The sequence below is a fragment of the Schistocerca americana genome, chromosome 4 (assembly GCF_021461395.2).
Source record: "Schistocerca americana isolate TAMUIC-IGC-003095 chromosome 4, iqSchAmer2.1, whole genome shotgun sequence".
In the NCBI taxonomy this organism is placed as follows: Eukaryota; Metazoa; Arthropoda; class Insecta; order Orthoptera; family Acrididae; genus Schistocerca; species Schistocerca americana.
This window is the reverse complement of record NC_060122.1, coordinates 40,541,497-40,563,911: the sequence shown is the minus strand read 5'-3', so window position 1 is coordinate 40,563,911 and position 22,415 is coordinate 40,541,497. Positions and strand designations below refer to the sequence as shown.

The 22,415-nt window shown below is 40.8% G+C and overlaps 1 protein-coding gene across 1 annotated transcript in view; it reads left to right on the top strand.

The window, feature by feature from the left end:
* The window catches only part of LOC124612567 (dehydrogenase/reductase SDR family member 11-like), a 78,213-nt gene that overhangs the window by 31,611 nt on the left and 24,187 nt on the right, over positions 1 to 22,415 (top strand). The window contains exons 4-5 of the mRNA XM_047140849.1: positions 2,196 to 2,325; positions 7,664 to 7,793. Of these exons, the coding sequence (XP_046996805.1) occupies positions 2,196 to 2,325; positions 7,664 to 7,793 (260 nt within the window). The remainder of the gene's footprint in view (positions 1 to 2,195; positions 2,326 to 7,663; positions 7,794 to 22,415) is intronic.

Sequence of the window (22,415 nt, the reverse complement as noted above, 5' to 3'; positions counted from 1 at the left end):
GCCAAGGATGAGATGGATCGACGGGGTCATCGCAGTAATGGATTCGAAACTGGAACGCCTGCAGGAGAAAATGCAGCACAGAAGAAATTAGCGTGCCTTAGTTTATGGGGTCATGGTTAGTGGGAATCGACTAAACAAATAGAGAGAGTGAGTGAGTGAGTGAGTGAGTGAGTGAGTGAGAGAGAGAGAGAGAGAGAGAGAGAGAGACTACATACCAGGTTAACATCGTTTTACTCGTTGGATTTATCCGAGAGGGCGAGCTAACGCTTGTCCATCTACCCTCTTACCTTTATCCATTTTTAACCAGTGTTACACGATGGAATGATTCCCTGCCGCATCATTAGTGTAAGTTTGGCACAACCACTTTGATTTTGTAACACAAAGTTACGCATATCTTTGGTATTATAGATATTTCTAACCTACAGAACTCGTTTCAATGATTTTTGTTTAAGTTGAGTCGTTTTTCAATTAGGCAACAGATTCCATCTGCACAGTACGATTGATTTATTTTACGAACTTCTCACTACAGGCGACTTGTTTTGTTTTACCTGTGTTCTTTGTAGTTTAAATTCATAAATTTAATGCATGTTGGTTTTGAGGCACCTTTCTGATAAAACATCAGTTACAAATGATTTATGATGATTCCTTCAAAACATTTAAGCAATACTGAAATTGAAAAATAAAATATGAGATTCATGAAATATAATGAAATTAATTTTTTTGTTAGTAAAGGAATTACAGTGTTACGTACTGTTTCAAGGTGTCAAAAGTGGGACACTTTAAACTAAAATCATGGACACAAATCCTCGGCGAGGCGAAAGTCTATTTATGCAGAGAATTGTTTAAAAAACTGAGAGCTTTCAAAGAACATTGTTTGCGTTCCAAAAGCATTACGCAGAATGGAAGAAAATTTGTACTATCAGAATGTGTGAATCTATTGGATTGCGACTGATAAAGAGAAGTTTGCAAGTATTGGAAGCCAACAAAGATATCGTTGCATCCCGTCTACTGGCCGGTGATGAAACGTGAATGTACAGAGTTGCCAGAAACAGTCTGAATAGCACTTAATGCTGTTGCAGGGTAAGTTGCGCTGAGAAATAATTCAGTACTTTGCGCCGTGTCCGAATAAAAGGCAATGGAAGTCAGGCCGTTGCAACTTGAGCGCGCAAATTCAAGAGGACCGCCAGAGACAGTGTCGCCAAACATGTTCGTTTGTTTCCCGAATACCGAGCAAGAGATCGCCAGAATAAATAATCATGGGACGGTAGTAAGGATCGAAACAGAGCCGAAGGCTGAACAGTCTCGAAAGTTGGCATCCATGTTATAACAACTGATACTAATTGAATCTGGGGGGCCGCTTGAATTTGCGCACTCAAGCACATTCAGTGCTTACTATTTCGGAAACGGAGCAACGTATCGAGTTCTTTTCTTAACAACTATTTCTCAACTCAGCCTACTCTCCAACAGCCTCAAAAGCTTTTCAGATTGTTTCCGACCACACTGTATATAATCCAGAATAATAAAGGTCGAGGTACAAGCGACGTATCTTCTTCCGAATGCTAAACAAATGTAAGAGGCAACCAGCAGCAAAAAAATTCATTATTTCTATTTTTGGAATAATAAGGACGCGGTTCTTGATTTTTCTGTAATGCCGCTGTTCATAAATAGCGAGAGACTCGTTCACCTTTCGCATGCATAAAGGCGTCATTACCCGGAAGACATTACACAAGAATAAGAAAGCGAACCAAATTCACAATAGTAATGCCAAACCGCACGAATCTTTGGCAGCTAATCTGGCACCTTCTTACACTGGACCAACATCCCTTACCCATTGCACAGTTCAGAAGTGACACCCTCCGACTTTTACAGGTTGGACCCTGTGGAAGACAGTCTTAACAGTCTCAAATTGATAGTACTTGTGACATAAAGTGGCTGTGAAGACGTAGATACAACAGTATGCACTCGACTTCTTGTTACGAGGATTACGGAATCGGCTTAAACGACGATGCCCTGTCACTACACATAAAATTGTTCTGAGTAGCTTCATTGTATACAGGGTCAGTAACTTTAATAGCGTAAGCAATTCGAATGATGCTTTTTTTTTTTCGAATGATGTGACGGTACACACGATTTCACTGCAGGCCTCGTCCTTCGCTTTATTGCTGACTGATGATGGTGGCATGCTGTGTTCCCAGCTGGACAGACAGCCGAGTGGCAGCACACACTGGACGTCAACGTCCTGGGGCTGTCCGTCTGCACGAGGGAGGCCGTCCAGAGCATGCTGGACAGGGGAGTCGACGACGGCTTCGTCATCCACATATGCAGGTAGACCTCAAAGCGTCTATAGTGATACTTTTTCGTCTTGTGAGTCTGTATAGAGGTATTCTTAAAAATACAGCCATTCAGCATGTGACTGTCAGGGAAGATGCTTTATTGGGCTTCTTAGCTTCCAATAAACGTCAACATCAGCTATCGTGTGAGAAACATTGTCTCGGGTACCTCAAAAACGCCCTATGCTCGAATTCTGCACTGACGCCTGCGATAGCTCTGACATGAAGATCATTTCATGAGATACCTTAGGGAGGAGGTAATAAGTTTCTTGACAGTTCTTGGATTACAGTACTCCTCTTCATCATGTAGCAAATGTATGTACCAATGTACAATGAGATTGGTTCAGAATTCTCCAGTGCCGTGCTGTTTATTGCGAGTCTCAAGGAATATTCCTCATTGATTAGCTGGGAAAATGTAGAACCGAACCTGAACCTTATTATGCTTCATTGCTGGATCATTTTACACTGTGTTGGCTGAAGGAAAACCTAGGCTGGCACACAAAAAAGTGCTCTTTCACCAGTATAATTCTCCATCCCACACATCAGTGATAATGGTGTAACTGGGCTTTGAACTGCTTCCTCATTCGCTTTGCACACGAAGCTCAGCTCCAAGTTACTTTTTTCGGTACCCTAACCAGAAATTTTAGTTTGCTGGGGAGGAATTTTCAACAAATGAAAACGTTACAGCCGCAGTCAACGAGTATTTCGAAGAGTATGACAGAACCTATTTCTATTGATGGGATGAAAATGCTGGAAGATCGCTGGACCACGTGTGTTTCCCTCATGGGAGACAACGTCCAGAAGTAAGGTGAGTTGTTTATCGAGCAACTTTTTCCCTTGATTTTTCACTACACTTAGTAAACCAACTTCGTATTACCACACAGCTTAAATGGTTCAAATGGCTCTGAGCACTATGGGACTCAACTGCTGTGGTCATAAGTCCCCTAGAACTTAGAACTACTTAAACCTAACTAACCTAAGGACATCACACACATCCATGCCCGAGGCAGGATTCGAACCTGCGACCGTAGCGGTCGTGCGGTTCCAGACTGTAGCGCCTTTAACCGCGCGGCCACTCCGGCCGGCACCACACAGCTTAAAATAAATTGTTGCATTACGCCTCATTTGACGCTAGCTGTTAGGTTGCAGATTTTTGTAAACTTGTACTCTGTTTTTTTTTTTTTTTCTTTGAGACCTATCATAACTATTTCGGTTTTTTACGCTCACCAAATTCCCAGAGCAGAAAAATGTACATCTTTAAATATACTTTTTTCAGGATATGTAGATTATCTACCCAGCTATATAACTAGAAATGATTTTTCGTGGTATAAAAATTGAATATTGCTTTGAAAAACCACAAGCAATGTCATCTCGTAAGTACACTCTTGCAAATTTTCGTGCAGCGTTATAAGCGTGCGTGATACTTTTCCTGTTAGGTTTAGCTTTACACCTCATTTACCTTTCATTATTAGAAGACTAGCTACTTTCTTTACAATTCGGACAGTAGAATTACAGGTGATGATATCGTGTACTGTCGTTGAAAAATAATAAAATGATTTCCGTTTTCCGAATACTCTTTTCTCGAGGTATTGGTTCATATTTATAGCTGCCAAAAGAACAAACACTACCTCACTTGTTACAAACTGTGTAGTGTTTACCCAGTTTAAGATAACACTTGAAGATTTGCAGTTGGTTTTTTTATTTTTAGAGTTTATGGTCTTCGTTTTCACTTAACTGTTGACACCACTGTGAATCATTACTGTTAATCTGGTGCTGTTACTGTTGGTGGTAGTGTTGATGTGACGATGGTGATGGTGGTGGTGGTGGTGATGGTAGTGGTGGTGGTGGCTCGGGCGGCGGTATATATATATATATATATATATATTTGTGTGTGTGTGTGTGTGTGTGTGTGTGTGTGTGTGTGTCTGCGTGAGTGACAGTCGGTAATGTCCTGTCTATGACAGCCGACCTCGTCTGAACTTTAGTTTTATCTGCACTCGATGAAAAATTTAACAACTGCGCAAGTTGCAAAATATCCATTACGATTATGTTTTGTTGTTGTTGGGCGTTTTCGTTGCCGAATTTCCAATCAACGTCTCACGTTTCGAGAATGGCTAGAAGTTTTTGTATTTTTGCGTGTTTATTAACGAACATGAAAGCTGATTCTTATCTCCACAGTTTGCACTGGTGTCCAAAATTAAACCACTATTCCCCCGTTGTCTGTATAATTCACGATATAATCATAGCAAATGTCAACAGACGTCCATACAATCGTGATCTGCATGAACGATGACATTCCGGTAACGCCAACGATGACGTCAGAGCACCCATCAAACGAGGCAGTATTTGTCGAGTAGTCCGACAACCGCGGTCGTGGTGTACACAGTCACAGACGGTGCCGTGTGGCACAGAGGAGTCGCCTATCAGACTCTCTGCAGTGAAGAGAATGGAAGCGGGACAGTCACATTAACCAGTCGTCGGAATGTGTGTGAAAATGCGTTAAGCTGAAAAAAAAAACGAAGAAAAAATGGTGCAGTTGTTTACGTTCTGTATTTTTTACATTGTTTCTACTTTACTGTCATCTGTTTATATTGTTCTGCTGCAAAATTAACGCAACCTTGCATGATTTCTGTTTGTTGCTTGGATTTTTGACACCAGAGTAGATAAGACGTTTGATTGTCAGAAAAAAATATTTGCATTATACACGGTTTTCTCGAATGAAGGAGTCGTTACAACGGATCTACTTTCGCTTCCCCTTAGAAGACAGCGTCTGTGAAAGTAATGTAGCATTCTGCTACCATCTAGAATTCTCATGCATCTAAGGAAACAGGAAAATTAGAATTGCGCGAGACGGTATGGTACATAAAAAAGGTGGAGGTGTGGATTCTTGACCCCCGTCCAGCGATCCCCATGAAAATTTCCTGTGGTTTTCTTGTTCATTTTAAGGCCTAAGCCAGAATAATTCTTTCAAGGCCACCATTGATTTCTTAATGTGATCATTTTAAACAGGACTAGTGTTTGTCCCTAGTAACCCCGATGTCGACGGGACATTAAAACTTCTTCGCGTAGACCTGACGACGTGCAGTGTGCTTTCTTTGTGTTCACTTGAACTATAGAAACAAAGGCATACAATTATTGTAACCTACAGATCTTCATAACCTACTCTCTGTAGAGCTGCAGGCATTTTGCTATATCTGTGTACTAACTCATCATGTGCCTAAACCACTGCCCAGTAGTGCTAAATACTGTCACTTGCTCACTGTTACGACCAACAACATGCTGCAGAGTTGATACTAACATTAGTAATACTCATCAACGAAAAATTCCTCGGAGGAACTAAATGTACAGCACATCTGGTGTATCAGTTCCTGCACCTGTCGAATCTATCAAACACACTCCTCACACCTAATCCTCTGTTTCGCTCCCATGGTTGGTAGGGAGGAATCTGCAACTTCTTCAGTATCACACTGAAGTTTATGTATTTTAAGGAAAGAAAACAATGAGAAATACAGACGTATTCATAAGAGTGCTGTCACTTCAGTGCCAATACTACCCCTTCTAATTGCGTGTGATTATGTGTATGGCAGTAAATGATGTGATGGCAGTGGCATGATCACGCTTAATAAGTGAATTAAATTAACCTTACCACTGACAGTCTCCAACTGGGAGTACCGTCTGGGTTAGTCCCCAAGTTGTGACAAATCTCCACTCTGACTTGATCAAGATCGGTGTTTGGAGTCTAATTCTAGCAAGAGTAGATCATCCGGGTACTGACAATACTTTTATTATAAAAACAACTCTCGAAGAAACAATGTGAAATGATCATTCATTGGCATAGGACGTTAGCTGCTACTCATTGATATTAATTTGAGATTTTATTCGACAGAAACATTTAAGTGGTTGACACTGTTTAACATCTAAGTTAAGAAAGCCCCTACACTTACTGGCACTGGCAGTAAAAGGCACTGAGATCAAATAAATGGAACGCTCGTATTCTGAAAAAGTGCCTATCTGCCGAGCCGTGGTGCGTATATCGCCGAATTGAATTCTGTGAAGAACAATTCTGGAGCGATTATCTGTAAACTGCTGCCAGTAGTCGTAGAGACAAAGTGCTTTGCGTAGCTGAAAATTCTGACTACACAGAGGACGTCAAACGGCGTCTGCAACCTCCTGGGGTCGAGGCCACTTCCGTGAAATGACGAATTAAGAATTCTACTTCCTTATAAGCCAGGAGCAGAGACATTTCATAAATGTAACGTCGTAAAGTAGCTCTCTGTAATGACTTCGTCTCCCCGAAGAAGCACAGGTACATACCTCTGTTCATAGAGAGACGAATGATGCAGTTCCTAGTGGCAACATCAGCACATTCGAATCTAATGCTGAGACAGTTCTCTGACACCTCGCCAGCCATGTCTCGAAACGGTATCCACCTAAGTTTTTCACTCACCGACACTCACTAGAGAGCTCTCAAAATCGCTTTGTAGTCAAATATATCCTACCGACACCACCAAGAGACGCCCCCCGGCAGAAGCGTCCAGTTAGTAAACCTCCCGTCGTTAGTGTGTATTCTCCTTACAGCCAATCACAGCCCCGACTACAAATTGAGTACCTTCCACTCTACACATCAAGAAGCTATCAGTCAACTTCTTACAGCTCATGTTCAGCCCAATAGAAGTTTCTAGAACAAATTATGACCTCTCCTCCATCTGCAATTGAACTAACCGAATACGTTTCTGTGTCTTTTGGCAGAAATGCGGGATGGCACTTCGCGTAAGTACTTCTTTCGGCCGTTAACACGCATTTGCGGTAGGCATCCCACGTACATTCCTTATGCTGAAAAACGCTGTTCGTGGCACTTGTAAGATTCTATGTCTACAATCTCATGCTTTCTGCGTCATCTCGCCTAAGCCTCCGTAGCGACCACAGGTCAATCAAGAGAAGTCCTTTCCACCGGCCTCACGATGAGGCGACTGTCTTGGGCTGTAAACTATCAGCATTCTCCTTTTAGATCCATGAAACGGGCTTCCCAGCAGCATCCATGTCGATCACAGGTACCGTGAAGTCCCACTTTCGCCTTTCTGTCAGAAAATTACATTCTCAGTTTGCATCTCCACAGAAATGTTAGTATAAGGCTACCCAGCACCAACTAAGGAACGATTAATAATTCGATAGCTCCCGCCCCCCTAAAAACTGCGATCCCCTACTAAGTAAATGAAATACGAATTGTCAAAATTATTCATGTTTGGTGGTTAAATCCTGCCAAGTTACACAGTATATAAGCTTTATCCACATAGTACAGGCAGTACAAGTTTGTTTCTTTTTCTTGTTTTCAGTATAGCTGGTCATATCATGCCATTCGATCCATTGTACTCGATGTACTACGCCAGCAAGCATGCTGTCAAGGCTCTGCTTGAAGGACTGAAGAAGGATCTGGTTGCCAGGAAGAGCAACATACGGTGTGGGGTGAGTTTCAAATGCATTATGTTGTTTCGTTTCGAAGCCTCCGAGCGGGACTGGTGTTTCTTAATTTTGTGGTTACGTAAATACACTTTTCAATCATACAGAATTTTCCAGTCTGGTAAATAGACAGTTGAAACAAGTGTACATAAATTGCAGGAAAGGAAATGGAGTAAACAGAAACTTAAAAAGCTCATTATAAGCATCCAGGCTTCGTTATAGACATAGGAAGTTAATTAAATAAACCATTGCTAACACAATCTCACAGACGAATCTGCCACTATGGAGCAGACTGTGTGCCAATCTAAAACTTGCTGTCTGTCTGATCCAATGCTCCGAGTTTTTGACTCCAACCTTCGGTAGCAAGACTCCTACTGGCTGACTTACCCACACAGAATCCGTCTCCTTACTTCCGCAGTCCCACTGCCTTCCTCCACTCCCTCCTGCGCTCCAACCATCATAGAAGCTCTCCATGGGCACCTTGGTCCACTGGCCTTGCTGAAAGAATGAATAAGGGAACAAATGCAATGAAGTAATCCCCTGTTGTCGCACTCATCTAGTAAATACGGCTATCAAATATTAAAGTCATGTAACAGTAATTGTTTATTCCGTGCTTGGATTCAACAAATAATCGGAATTCTCAGGCCTAGTACGAAGAAGACACTGCTCAGCAATTAGACTTGCAGCAAGGAGTTGACCATTTTATCTGCCATGCTGAAATCAGTGGTGGAAGAAGGCGAAGGTGGGCCCGCATGACTTGTCAGTTTGCAGTTGAGGCTGCGTGGTGCCGCGTGGCTGTTGACAGACAGCCGGTGGCTTTTATCTTCGCATTTCTCTGTAGCCGGCCGCGGCTTTACAAGCGACACTGAGAACAGTTCAATACGCATCATGTGCGATGTTTTCTCAGTAATCGTTCCGCAGGAGAAACGGTCACTCGACATTGGCACAGAGCTGCTGTCCCTTGCAAATCGATTGTTTGCTGTCTCCCAGAGTACACGTGATGAATTTTATCTGCAGTAATTTACCTGCAAGGGTGACATCCAAGCTATATTTTTGCAGTTGTAGGTCAGGTAACAAGAACACAATCGGAAAAGTGGACTGAAAGAAGAACCGTCCGACAACGACCGGAAGCTGTGGATGTCACAAAATGACAGTAGATCTTTGGATGAATGCAAGGCTCAATCAGTCTGGAAACTGAATACGAGGCATGTTGAAATGTCGCATGAATGGCAAGTCAGAGTGCCCACTCCGAAACGCTGTCACCTCTTCACATAGAGTGCGCTCAAATCAACCAATTCCATCCCCTCGAAGGACCGTGCTCAAGAGTTTTCTTCTTCTTCCCCCCTAATCCTGTTTTTGATGGCGCTGAATTTCCCATAGTGTCACCATGTTAATGGTGGTCTCAGTTTCCACTGTAGCACAATAAAGGGCAGAAATTAGGTAGCTCCACCCTATCATTCGACGTTACAGGCTGCCAACCACTTCGATCCCACTCCAGAGAATCACTCCACGGCGACCAGTATTGAGACAAGATGTTCCTACGGCAGTCTCACAAGACTCGATGCACCAGTCACTGTCTGCATCAAGTTCCCTACATACTCACACGCCAGCTTTTCGTGAATGGGTTCTGGTTTCTGTTCTGTGCATTGCAGAGTCGCCAAGATGGCACCAGCTCAACAGAAGGTGCGTTAGTTTCTACTGGGAAGGCCTTTGAGGTTCCTACTCAGGTATATCAGGTACTTGGAAACTCGGTGTCGTCCATTAGCTGTCTCAGCCTTTTAATGGGACTCTCATTTCAGAGTGAAGTGAAACACAGTCACCAATTTTCAGAGGCTGCCGGGATAGTCCTAATAATAAAGTGTGGCTTAACGGGAACCCTATTGCTCAGAGCGTTGTACACTTTTTAGTACACACAAGAGGTCGTCACTTCATCGCTATTCAAATGTACTTCTCTGTAATCACATCCGTAATATCTTACATGGAATAAAAGGAACCACATTGTTGTCAATATTTTATCAACTTATCTTCAAAATTATATGCTTCGTAGGATGATAATCATTGAACACTTTTAGTAAATGAAGTCTGGTATGTTGCGTTCTTTCTATTCCACATGACGTTGTGTCTAATTGTAAACAGCATAGATTCGCGTATTTTACATCCCACTTCGCTGTGTTTCAAGGCCCTTTTCCCTCTCTGCTCCCGTCTATTCTCTACAATTGGTGTTTTAAATGCTTTTGTTTCGTAATTGGCAAACTGCTCTGTATGTGTGTGTGAGTGAATCTCTCGCTAACTATCTGAAAGAAAGGTTCTAATATTCTGGTTACCATCTCTGATATGGAATCGTCTATTGCTTCCCTACTCCTGAACGCAAATAGATCCTTGCAAATAACTTTTCTTATGTATGAGATTCCGATTAATCTACAACACACCTGACCGTCTGTAAATTAGAATCTATGTCAATAATGGTTCACAGGAATACTCAGGGTGGCTTTATCATGAACAATCTGTCTTACACAATGGTTAACCGTTACGTAATGTAAATGTGCCCCTATCAGAAAAATGCAGCTTCTGAATTTATGTGAAACTCTGTAAATCAAAACTGATCTTAATTTCTCTCAAAATAGGTATACTTGAAAAAAGAGACAGCATTGGTCGTATATTTTTTACTATTGCAAAATCGATTTTCTGTCACTGAGTGACCATCTTCAGTGCTATATTGTATAACTTAAATTGGGATGCACTGTTGTCACTAAGCTTACGGCAATCACATGAGTCTATGTGATTGCCGTAAGCTTAGTGATGGTAACTATTAACCAAAGGGTTCGTCAGCTGGTCTCGTACTCCTCCATAATAATCCTTAGATGTTAAGCAATTTGGAGGAATCCGTAATGTAAATTTGTAATTGTTTTCTTCTTAGTGTCAGTAGGTGAACCAACTGCGGCGTCATAACGTTGAGATGATAGAAACAGTAAATTTCTTTAAGATCTTTCATGGGGAATATAAGAAACAATTGAAATATTTCCAGTACTAGTATCACTGGAAGCAAATTCACTAGAATGTAATTCTCGTCATGAGATATCTTTCAGTTCTTGAGGTATATGCTTCTTATTAGCTTGTAATGTTCCCAAGAGAGTTTGCTTGTGATTCCTCCATAGATCTTCGGCCAAATCAATTGAATCGTAATATCTGTCTGTGGTGACATGCCACCCTGATTTATGTAGAGGAACCACCAGGCGTTTGACCACAGCTGCAGCGGAATTTTGTTGTTTTGCACCATCATTTCTTTTCCCAGCATAAGGCTCCATGCTGAGAACATATCTGGTTTTAGCGTCTGTGAGCATGCGTATAAGTAAACCGTATTTACCAGGTTTTCCCTTCATGAAGGTCTTGAAGGGACGCTTGCCGTGGAACAATGAAAAAATTTCATCAGTAACAATGTGCATCCCAACAAAATAATATTTTCGCAGTCATTAATTTATTTTATGAAAAATTACTCCTATTGCAGCAAAGTTATCAGGTTTCCTGCGATCGCTTCTCGACTCTCTACTATCAGCTGCTGGAAAGTGATTCGGCTCATGGTAACAGTATAAACAAACCTTCCTGAAGTGTAGGACCATTAATCCATAACAGATGACTTACTCTCATTCTCCTTCCCCATAATAAAAATAAGTCCTATATACGCCATGAGTTCAATACTGTCTGTCTTGGGTATTTTCTGCCTCAGTGCATCTTCAGTGGTACGCTTTATTATGATGTTGACAATTTCTGGAGATAAAAAATTTCGAATGATTCTCTTGTTGTTCCTACTTTACCTTCGCCTTTATGCCTTCTCATTCTGACTATGTTTTGTGCCACTAGTCTTCTAATGTGAGGAGGTTTGGTGCTAAAAAATTTTCCAGTGCTTGTAATGTACTTGTCATTAACTGGCAGCTGCCTCCTCATCAGTTTTAGGTTCCCAGTCTTAGGTTCTCTGTCACTGTCCATATCCTCGAGCACAACACATACTTCTTCAGGTTCACTAACTAGTCGTCAGTTTCATCAAATTCAACTTGAGAATCTGTAGATTCTTCCAGGATCTATGGTATTCCTCTGTCACTAAGTGACTGTCGCTACATTTTCAATCACAGTTGTATCTAACACTGAACTAAGTGCCCTTGAACAGGAAACAATAAAGACCCAAACGGAAATGAATCATTGTTGAGACCATTGTTGTTGTCAACCCAGAAACACATACTTTCCCCGCGTTCTAAGGTCACACCATGTTATTATTTGTGGAGTAAGACGACTGTCGTGGGAAGTCGCATTACTATCAAGAGCGGAAGACTTTATGAACATCTCACTTAAACTTAAATTTTCCGATTAAACTTAAACGAGAAATGTGGAAGATTCATAGAATCTGGGGGAAGACTTCATTAAAGACAATAAATATTTTTTTACAAAATTTTAAGAAATAAAACACCTGACTAGATTTCAATATTTCCAAAAGGAAGGCATAAAGTAACGTATCCCCCCAACCCTTTGGTATTGAGAGGGTTAATATCGGTCAAATACAGTCTATAAAGCTTTTACAGGGCCTTCTGACTGCAAGCTGCAGTTATTTACGTGCTGTGCTATTTGTAATAATAGTAATAATTGCCACTGGAAAGCTTCGTTTATGTTTTTTATATTGAACAACACGACGTATCATCGATGTCCCTCCTAAATTGGTGCTTCACACTATTTAAACACTTTGAAATACATACTTTGAAGGTGTGTTGTGAATAATTAGATCCAGTGTCTCTATTTGAATGCCAACGTAGACATATTTTTCTGCAGCTATAGGCCTGGATAGGGTAGTTTTACGACATAGAATTTTCAGGCCTAATTTCTAAAATGACGACTGTTGACCTTTGCCTTGGGGTGCATATTTCAGACTTTGGTCACTAATTTAACGTCTGTATATATGTGGAAATTAACTCACACTTTCTTTTACACTGCAGTGTTGCAATGTTGCAACATCAGACAGCGTTTTAACCTCTAATAGAAATGTAAATTATGCATTTTTCGTGCTGCTGCTGTTTTTTAATTGACACTGGAGCCATCTATTGTCGTGGTACAAAGATCTAACTATGGACTCGACGTTACAGTGCAGTATTCTGCTGGTGATAGGAGGAATTGGGATTTGCAATTATTTCGCGTTTTCTGGGTTTGTGGAGTCGCATTTAAGCTACAGATCACTTTCAACAAATACGAATTTTTAATTTTTTATTTACATTTTCGAAGCAAATGCTGATTTTTAATTATTTACAGAGAAATATCGATTTTTCATGCAACCATCTGGTAAGTAACAGGAGCAAGATGTGAAAATGGACTTGCTCTTATTTATGTTTTCAGACGTTGTGGGATAGTATTTAAGGTAAAAATCTCATTTTCAATGAATAAGAATTCCTAATTTATTACTTATATTTTAGATCAAATGTCGGTTTTTATTTGTGAATTAAGAAGTATGCAATTTACTCGTTCCAGTATTCCACAGCGAATCATACTTAGGTACCAACGTGAGGACAGGCATAGGCAGTCCTTAAACGAATTTTTGGAAGTTAGTAATGCATGTGAACAGCAGTCGAATCTCGCTCCCACGAATGCAGGGGGTGCTCAACGTGTGTGTGTGTGTGTGTGTGTGTGTGTGTGTGTGTGTGTGTATGCGGGGACGGGGGGTGCTTAATGCAAAATTTCCACAGTGGCAGTAGGTGTGCACAGGCCCTCTCCTCCTTGACCTTGGGACGAGCAGCGTGAGATGCTTCCTCGAGTGACTGGAGATAAGGAAATACTGATGTTGACATCAGTAAAATATGAAAAGCTCAACTGCGTGATATTTCCCAGAATGACTTCTAGGTTGGGCTCAAGGTTGTCTCTTTCTCTCCTTGCCCTACTACTTCTAGAATGGACCAACTTTGTGTTATAAGATATTTGCACTTAAATTTTACTAACTCAAATGGAAATGAGATTGAAATGAGGAAAGCAGTGGTGTAAGTGGCTATGATACTGAGAATTTTGAAAAGTAAATAATAAAATTATTTAGACGAGATGAAAATACAGCTGGATAAATACAGTGGTCAATAATATAATTATGCTGTATCTATGAATGGCAAATACACAGGTTTGCAATCAGGAAGTAAAGCATTTTACCTAGATACTGAGTTTACATGTTGTTCATTACGCAACAAAATTTGCTACGAAATGATTCCGTCATGAATATGTAGGAACTGCAACAGTTTTACGACAAAGGGCCATGAATGTATGTGTTCTTCAGTGATTACGTGTTTCAGAGATGACAAATAAAATAAACTGATGAACTAACAGACGTGTTGGGCTCTGATGAAACTGTGCCCAACTAGATGGACTTCCAAATTTGATTCATTCCTGCTAAACAGAATTTCATACACATTTTTCAATGCCTATCCAGTACAATTTCGTGGAGCAACGAAAGAAGAGATAGAAGTAACTTTTAATTTGTTAATGGATGGAGACATTTGAGTTTGTCCTGCCTCTTGTATTCCACATTAGGATTTTGGAAAATACTGACTTAGTGTCTAAACTACCGCATTCTTCTACTATTGATCTTTCTGAGCGCGGGTTGCTATTCTAGAATTGTTCCTCCAGACACATTCAACAACCCCCGCCCACGAAAGTTGGTTGCAGTATTCCTGGGATACTGTGTGTGTGTGTGTGTGTGTGTGTGTGTGTGTGTGTGTGTGTACCCACGAGCATAAAGCTCTGGCCCTATACTTCCGTTTCACTCTCTCGCCAGATCAGCTACCTAAAGACGCACATAAAAATAATTTTACCCATGTTTCAGAAAGAGTGCCTAAAAGTAGTGCAACGAGTCTTTATACAATTTTACTTACGTAACATAACTTACTAACAGCTATGGATTTCTCAAGACATTTGACCGAGTAATGCATGTATAAGTTCTTTCATTAGCTAAGAACACACACCATTCTGTGGATGCACTAAACACTTACTCGAAAGCATCTGTCTCACAATACTTATATACGATTGGAGAAATAGTAGCTCGTTAATCAGACTGAGTAAGATCAGGCTTGAACTTTAGTGTACATAAGCCAAACATACGCATCTCACTAATTAAATTATGTAATTGAAATTATTCTCTGTTTATGAGTTTAACACCTCGTGAAAAGTGAATCTGACCTAACAACCCTTCTTTACGTTTTCTAGACTGAACAAGTCATGTAATTTATTGGTGAAACCTGTTGTAAAACCTTTATTTCACAATGTATGAGGGCTAATTTGGACAGTAAGGAATGATTGGTCGCGAAATGGAAACCACAGTGAAAATCCGATCAGACTTCCCACAAATATGTTGGACAGTGTCTCTAGTATGCCGGTAGATAGTGTAAAGTTACTCTTTCTAGTTCTGAGCGCACAATGAGTGCATAACGATGCCCAGAGAATGGTGACTTCCACAAAATATGAGGCGTGCCGGGAGTTTTTGGCTTCGTTTCATGCAACTCCACGTGACGTAACTGTCATGCATTATCTTGTTTATGAAAGTTTCCGACCGCACACTTCACTTCAAGGACAGTGAGGACGCTCCTGCAGCGTTTTCCATGGGAAGTGTTTGATCACCCACCATACAGCCCGCAATTTGCTCCCAAAGATTTTCATCCCTGCTCAGATGAACTGCCGGCTATGAAGACAACATTTTGACACAGACAACGAGCTGCAGACCGGAGTAGAAAATTGTCGGAAAACACAGTAAGCTGCCTTCTTGATGAGTGTATTCTAAAGTTGGTACAATGCTAGAACGGACGTCTAAGTCGGAGCGGCGACTATGTACAGAAGGAGGTGGAAGTTGTAACTAACTGTTCCAAAACAAACATTTTTGATTTTCACTGCGGTTTCCACTTTGTGACCGATTGTTTCTTACTTGCCCAATAACCGTCGTACGTTTAATATACTTGAACTAGGATAATAAGTTTGAGAAATATATAAATGATCCTTAAATAAATAATAAATTTCAAGGGCAAATAAAACAGTTTTTTAAAACTAAGTAATGTCTTCTGTTTGTTAACCTTTGATATTTGTTTTAGGAAATATCGCCAGGAATTGTGAAAACAGCTATATATAATAACTTAAAAAAGTATTCGCTTGAAGCACTAGAAAATATGCATACGCCTATGATGGAACCTGAAGACATAGCGGATGCAGTTATCTATATGTTATCGCAACCTCCACACGTTCAAGTACGTACTGACAATGGTCATAAAAGATGCAGATAACCTTTTCTGTGTATAAAATATTTATTTAATTAGGCATTTCTTCTTCCTACGAAAATTACAGACTATCATAGGTAATCCAACATCTTGCACAGGTTTCTTACACTAAAAAGATAGGTGTTCGAAGTTTGATAAAAGTTACATTAAGTTTTATAATGTTAATAAATACACTCCTGGAAATTGAAATAAGAACACCGTGAATTCATTGTCCCAGGAAGGGGAAACTTTATTGACACATTCCTGGGGTCAGATACATCACATGATCACACTGACAGAACCACAGGCACATAGACACAGGCAACAGAGCATGCACAATGTCGGCACTAGTACAGTGTATATCCACCTTTCGCAGCAATGCAGGCTGCTATTCTCCCATGGAGACGATCGTAGAGATGCTGGATGTAGTCCTGTGGAACGGCTTGCCATGCCATTTCCACCTGGCGCCTCAGTTGGACCAGCGTTCGTGCTGGACGTGCAGACCGCGTGAGACGACGCTTCATCCAGTCCCAAACATGCTCAATGGGGGACAGATCCGGAGATATTGCTGGCCAGGGTAGTTGACTTACACCTTCTAGAGCACGTTGGGTGGCACGGGATACATGCGGACGTGCATTGTCCTGTTGGAACAGCAAGTTCCCTTGCCGGTCTAGGAATGGTAGAACGATGGGTTCGACGACGGTTTGGATGTACCGTGCACTATTCAGTGTCCCCTCGACGATCACCAGTGGTGTACGGCCAGTGTAGGAGATCGCTCCCCACACCATGATGCCGGGTGTTGGCCCTGTGTGCCTCGGTCGTATGCAGTCCTGATTGTGGCGCTCACCTGCACGGCGCCAAACACGCATACGACCATCATTGGCACCAAGGCAGAAGCGACTCTCATCGCTGAAGACGACACGTCTCCATTCGTCCCTCCATTCACGCCTGTCGCGACACCACTGGAGGCGGGCTGCACGATGTTGGGGCGTGAGCGGAAGACGGCCTAACGGTGTGCGGGACCGCAGCCCAGCTTCATGGAGACGGTTGCGAATGGTCCTCGCCGATACCCCAGGAGCAACAGTGTCCCTAATTTGCTGGGAAGTGGCGGTGCGGTCCCCTACGGCACTGCGTAGGATCCTACGGTCTTGGCGTGCATCCGTGCGTCGCTGCGGTCCGGTCCCAGGTCGACGGGCACGTGCACCTTCCGCCGACCACTGGCGACAACATCGATGTACTGTGGAGACCTCACGCCCCACGTGTTGAGCAATTCGGCGGTACGTCCACCCGGCCTCCCGCATGCCCACTATACGCCCTCGCTCAAAGTCCGTCAACTGCACATACGGTTCACGTCCACGCTGTCGCGGCATGCTACCAGTGTTAAAGACTGCGATGGAGCTCCGTATGCCACGGCAAACTGGCTGACACTGACGGCGGCGGTGCACAAATGCTGCGCAGCTAGCGCCATTCGACGGCCAACGCCGCGGTTCCTGGTGTGTCCGCTGTGCCGTGCGTGTGATCATTGCTTGTACAGCCCTCTCGCAGTGTCCGGAGCAAGTATGGTGGGTCTGACACACCGGTGTCAATGTGTTCTTTTTTCCATTTCCAGGAGTGTAAAACATTGGTTGCTACAAACGCACACAGCCCATTACAGATAAATATTAAATTTACATCAAGGGCCAATAATAATAATAATAAAAATAATAATAATAATAATAATTGAAGATCCACCTCGAGATACGATAACAGGATGTAGAATGTTGACAGTGTAATAGCGCTTATGAGGAATTTATGTGACACAGATGAAACTGACGTAAGTGGAAACAAGTTATTGGGTAAGAAACAAAGTAGCATATTTAGTTCTGCTGATTCAAAAGGAAATAAAGGAGTGTATGAAAAGGATGAGAACAATAGGACAGAATTTTCTTCTGTTTACCAGTCAAAATGAAAAGAAACTTTGGTCGGCAACATTACTACGATCACTTAGGGAACCCTGCGAGTTATTGTTAAATGTAGCAGTATATACCAGCAGTAAAATACCACAATTTGAGCACAAAGAATGCAAATGGACTGCTCTATAAAAGACTTTAACTGAAAAGTGGGTAACCAACTGTGTCAGTCCTCATTTCGACGACCTCACCAATGATTTTGGCATGTGAAATATTCGCACTGTTTTAATACACAACATTCTATTTCCTTTTACCCAGTCCCTCTTATGGTTCAAATGGCTCTGAGCACTATGGGACTTAACTACTGTGGTCATCAGTCCCCTAGAACTTAGAACTACTTAAACCTAACTAACCTAAGGACATCACACACATCCATGCCCGAGGCAGGATTCGAACCTGCGACCGTAGCAGTCGCGCTGAGTCCCTCTTAGTACCGATGTCATTGTATTCATCATCTCCCTCTCACTGCTACGTCCCCTTCCCATGTCTACTTCTTCTCTCATTGGACATTCTCCTGTCTGTCTCTCTCCGATTGTCATTGTCATCATACTCTTCTCTCGCTCTTCCTTACGACTGTCTCCTCCTTTCACTTTCACTGTCTCTCTGTGTCACACTGCCATTGTTATCTTTTTTTCAGCCTCTATTGTCTCCTCTCCACTTGTGTCCTTGGGGGTGGTTTCCCTGAGGCTTTGGTCTCTAGATTAGGAAACTTAAAAGCGTGGGTGATGTGGGAGAAAGTGGGCAGTCTTTTTTTGTTAACTTTATTGATTGGGAGGGAGGATGGGAACGTTCCAGACCTCTAAGCCTATGTGTGGTTCCACTCATCTCTCTTTCTGTTTTCCATTGTCTCCTTTCTCTTTAGTTCCCACTATTATAACATTCATCCATCTCTTCCTCTTTCGCTGCCACATCCCCCAAATCCTCTCCCTCTCTCTATCTCTTTTCTAATGTCAGTGTCTCTCCGCTACTGTCTTGCAGCACAAGAAAGGATGAATATGTTCTCATGCCGAAAACTTTTGGTGGCGAAGGCGGAAAATGGACTGAGGCAGCTGGTTCCCCACTTCTCTCTGAACTTTTACAGAGTAAGCGTATTTGTCTTTTCTGTGCTCTGACAGAAGAATTGTTCAACTAATTCCCTTCTTTGCCCTGTTACAGCAGGGTGTGCTGCTTGTATAAGATGAAGTCTGTATCTCAGTAAAGTCTTGACATTTTACTTATATACTTCGACGTATTTACATACTACCACACATATAAACGAAAAATAAATACATATATTGTAACGTTAAAACAGAATCGTTTTCCGTCCAATATACGTTCACTTTACAGTCCTTTACACAGAAGAGCTCAATATTTTTAGGCTACGCCTACAGTATACCAAATCATGCGGTGTTTGAAAGTACAAAAAAATTCGTACAATTTTTTGTAAGGTGCTTACGGAGTTAAGAAGCACCAACGAATACTTTCCAGCTCAAGATAGTGACGTCAGAACCCTTGCCATGCGGTCTCTACGTCAGTTAAAACTACATTTACGCCTCAGTTCAGATGTTTTACTTATGTACGGTGAATTTAAACCTCTGGATCCCTGTAAGACATGTTAAAATCGAAGAAAGGTTTAGAAATTCCCAGAGAACATCATGTTAAGGACATACGGTAAAATTTTCAGCGATTTACCATTACAGAAGCGGCCAGCAGCACAACTAGTAGCATACTTTTGGTGCCCAAAAACACAGTGTTTAGGGGTTTTCCCAAGTACAGCCATTGAACAAAGACTAAAGTAATAAATTCCACACTAGACTACACCTGATTCTAAAGAACCATACAATTTACTCAATAATGTGAACATTTTAATTATTATCAACAAAATAGCCTGTGCCATAGCTAAATTTAACCATAGATCATAAAGCAAATAATCATAAAAGGAAATCTTAAGGTAAACAAATTTTCAACATCAATCCAAATTAAAGAGATAATACAGACATCAACAGAAACTTTTCTGGGTATGGTGCCATTCTAAAAAAAGCGGATAACAGCAACACAGCAGTTATTGTGTATCGAAGTGACTACAATTCCAACCCAATCGAATTTTTTGTATCTAACATTATCACTGAACTAAAAAGAGACCACACCCCTAAATTATAACGGTCAGCTGAAAAAATTATTAAATTTTAAGTTTTTTACTAACCATTAATGAAGCCCAGTACCGTGTTGTAATGAATAAACAGTCCACGAGGCTAAGGTCTCAACCTAGGATTCACAAAAGTGGTTATCCTATATGTCCAATTGTAAATGTTATAAACAAGCTATGACACAAAATACCACAAATCTTAATAATACACTGAAGAAATATTAAACTATCGAAAACATCTTTTCAATTAAAAATATTTTTGTGTTAATTAGCAACATTAAGTATCTAATAACGCTAGACACTGCAGTATTTGCCTCCATTGGCATAGTAAACGTCTAGAGAAATATATTCTTCAAATACAACCTGTCAGTAATACAAAAGATTTTTATCAGGTACAGAAAAGCTAATCAATGGAGAAATTTCTGAACTCAGGATATCGCTTGAATTAATGTTGTAACATATATTTTTATTCAATGGTAAGTATTATACACGAGATACTAGTCTGGCAATGTATAGTAACCTGGTGTGTTTGCTTGCAGGCTTATTTGTACATAACCTACAACAAAAACTATTAACTCATCCACAATATCCCGCCAAAATTATGTGGTATAAAAGATACGTGAGTTACACAATGGCACATTTCACTGGTCCAAAAGAAGAAGTAAATAATTTAGTTGATGACATGAATGAAATGTACTTAAATATCAGTATCATAGTTGAAGATCAGGGACATGAAGGAATTAATTCGATTCATATGACTATTTTCAGTCTTTGTAGTCACAAGAACAAGCATACCTCCCAAACATATAGAAAATCCACCACTGCTGATGTTACAATTACCAATAACGTATACCATCCTGACCAACACAAAATCTATTCGGGTCATCTTGTAAGTGCACGCTATGCAACACCATCAGTGAAGCAGATGAATGTAAATCAATGAACATACTTAAATCTATAGCCAAAAATATATAACAGTTCCCTCATAAACAACCTAGTTGAAAAATCGAAAGTTAACTTAGGCAACTACCACCACCATCAGAAGCCAAGAAATAAACGCCAAAATTTGCCCGCCTTACATTTCTTGACAAAGTGTCATACAAACTTACAAATCTTTTCAGACCACATATTATAACAAATACCGTTCCACACAGTCATTAAACTACAGAATAAGAGTTGTTCACATTAATACAATGGAGAGTGGCATCGAAAGCGTGACATGCTCCTGTTCTTGCTTCTGTACAGGACAAACGGGAAAATTTTTGCAACGTGCTACAAAGAATATAAAGAGGCCTTTGGATGCAAAAACTTAAGTAAGCCCCGATTTGCATCGCATATTGCTCATCATGAACACTCTGTTGGTAGTATCAATAACAATTTGTGCCCCACATATTATAAACAAAGGGTTATAGGTGAGATTTACATTCACAAGCTAAAATCATCTCAAAGAATCCTTAACGAACAATGTGAATTAATGTAGAACTTTTTCTTTCAGTATTTTGAAGACATCCCAGACCAAAACAGAAAAGGACTAGAATGAGAAAAGGCTTAACATTTGGAATGAGGATATAATGAAAGCTGTCAAAGAAAAACAGGATGCATATATAAAATACTTAAGCAACCCCACTATTGAGAAGAAACAATACTATACGGAGAAACGAAATAATGCTAAACGTGTAGTAAAGAAAGTACATCAGGAACAGTGGGATAGCTTTATTTCTAATATCGAACATGATATCCATGGAAGACCACAAATGCCAAATAAGGTTTTAAAAGCATGAAACACACCAGAAAGAAATAAAATACAAATAAATTGTGTTGAAGAAGAAGAGTGGATAAATCTGTACAGCGAATTGTGGTTTGATCATAAAGCACAAGAAACAGAAATTGAACAACTAGAATAGAAAGGATTAGATGAAATCAGTCTGACGAATTAACATCTGCACTAACATCACTTAAGAACAGAAAAGCAACAGGAAAGGACGGCATTAAAGCTGAATTATTACAATATGGAGGAATGATGCTACCAACGACTGCTACATCTCTTCAACCAATGTTGGAAGAAGAAGAGTATTCCCAACGACTGGACAACAGCTACAGTGATATCAATTTTTAAAAAAGGAGATAAAAGCCTATGTGATAATTACAGAGGAATACGTTTACAGGACTCAGCATACAAGATGTATGCTAAGATTTTAAATACAAGATGTAAAAACATAGAAGAATCAGTACTGACTGCATGAGGAACAAATGGGTTTTAGAAAAGGACACTCCTCAATAGATGCGGCTTTTATTCTAC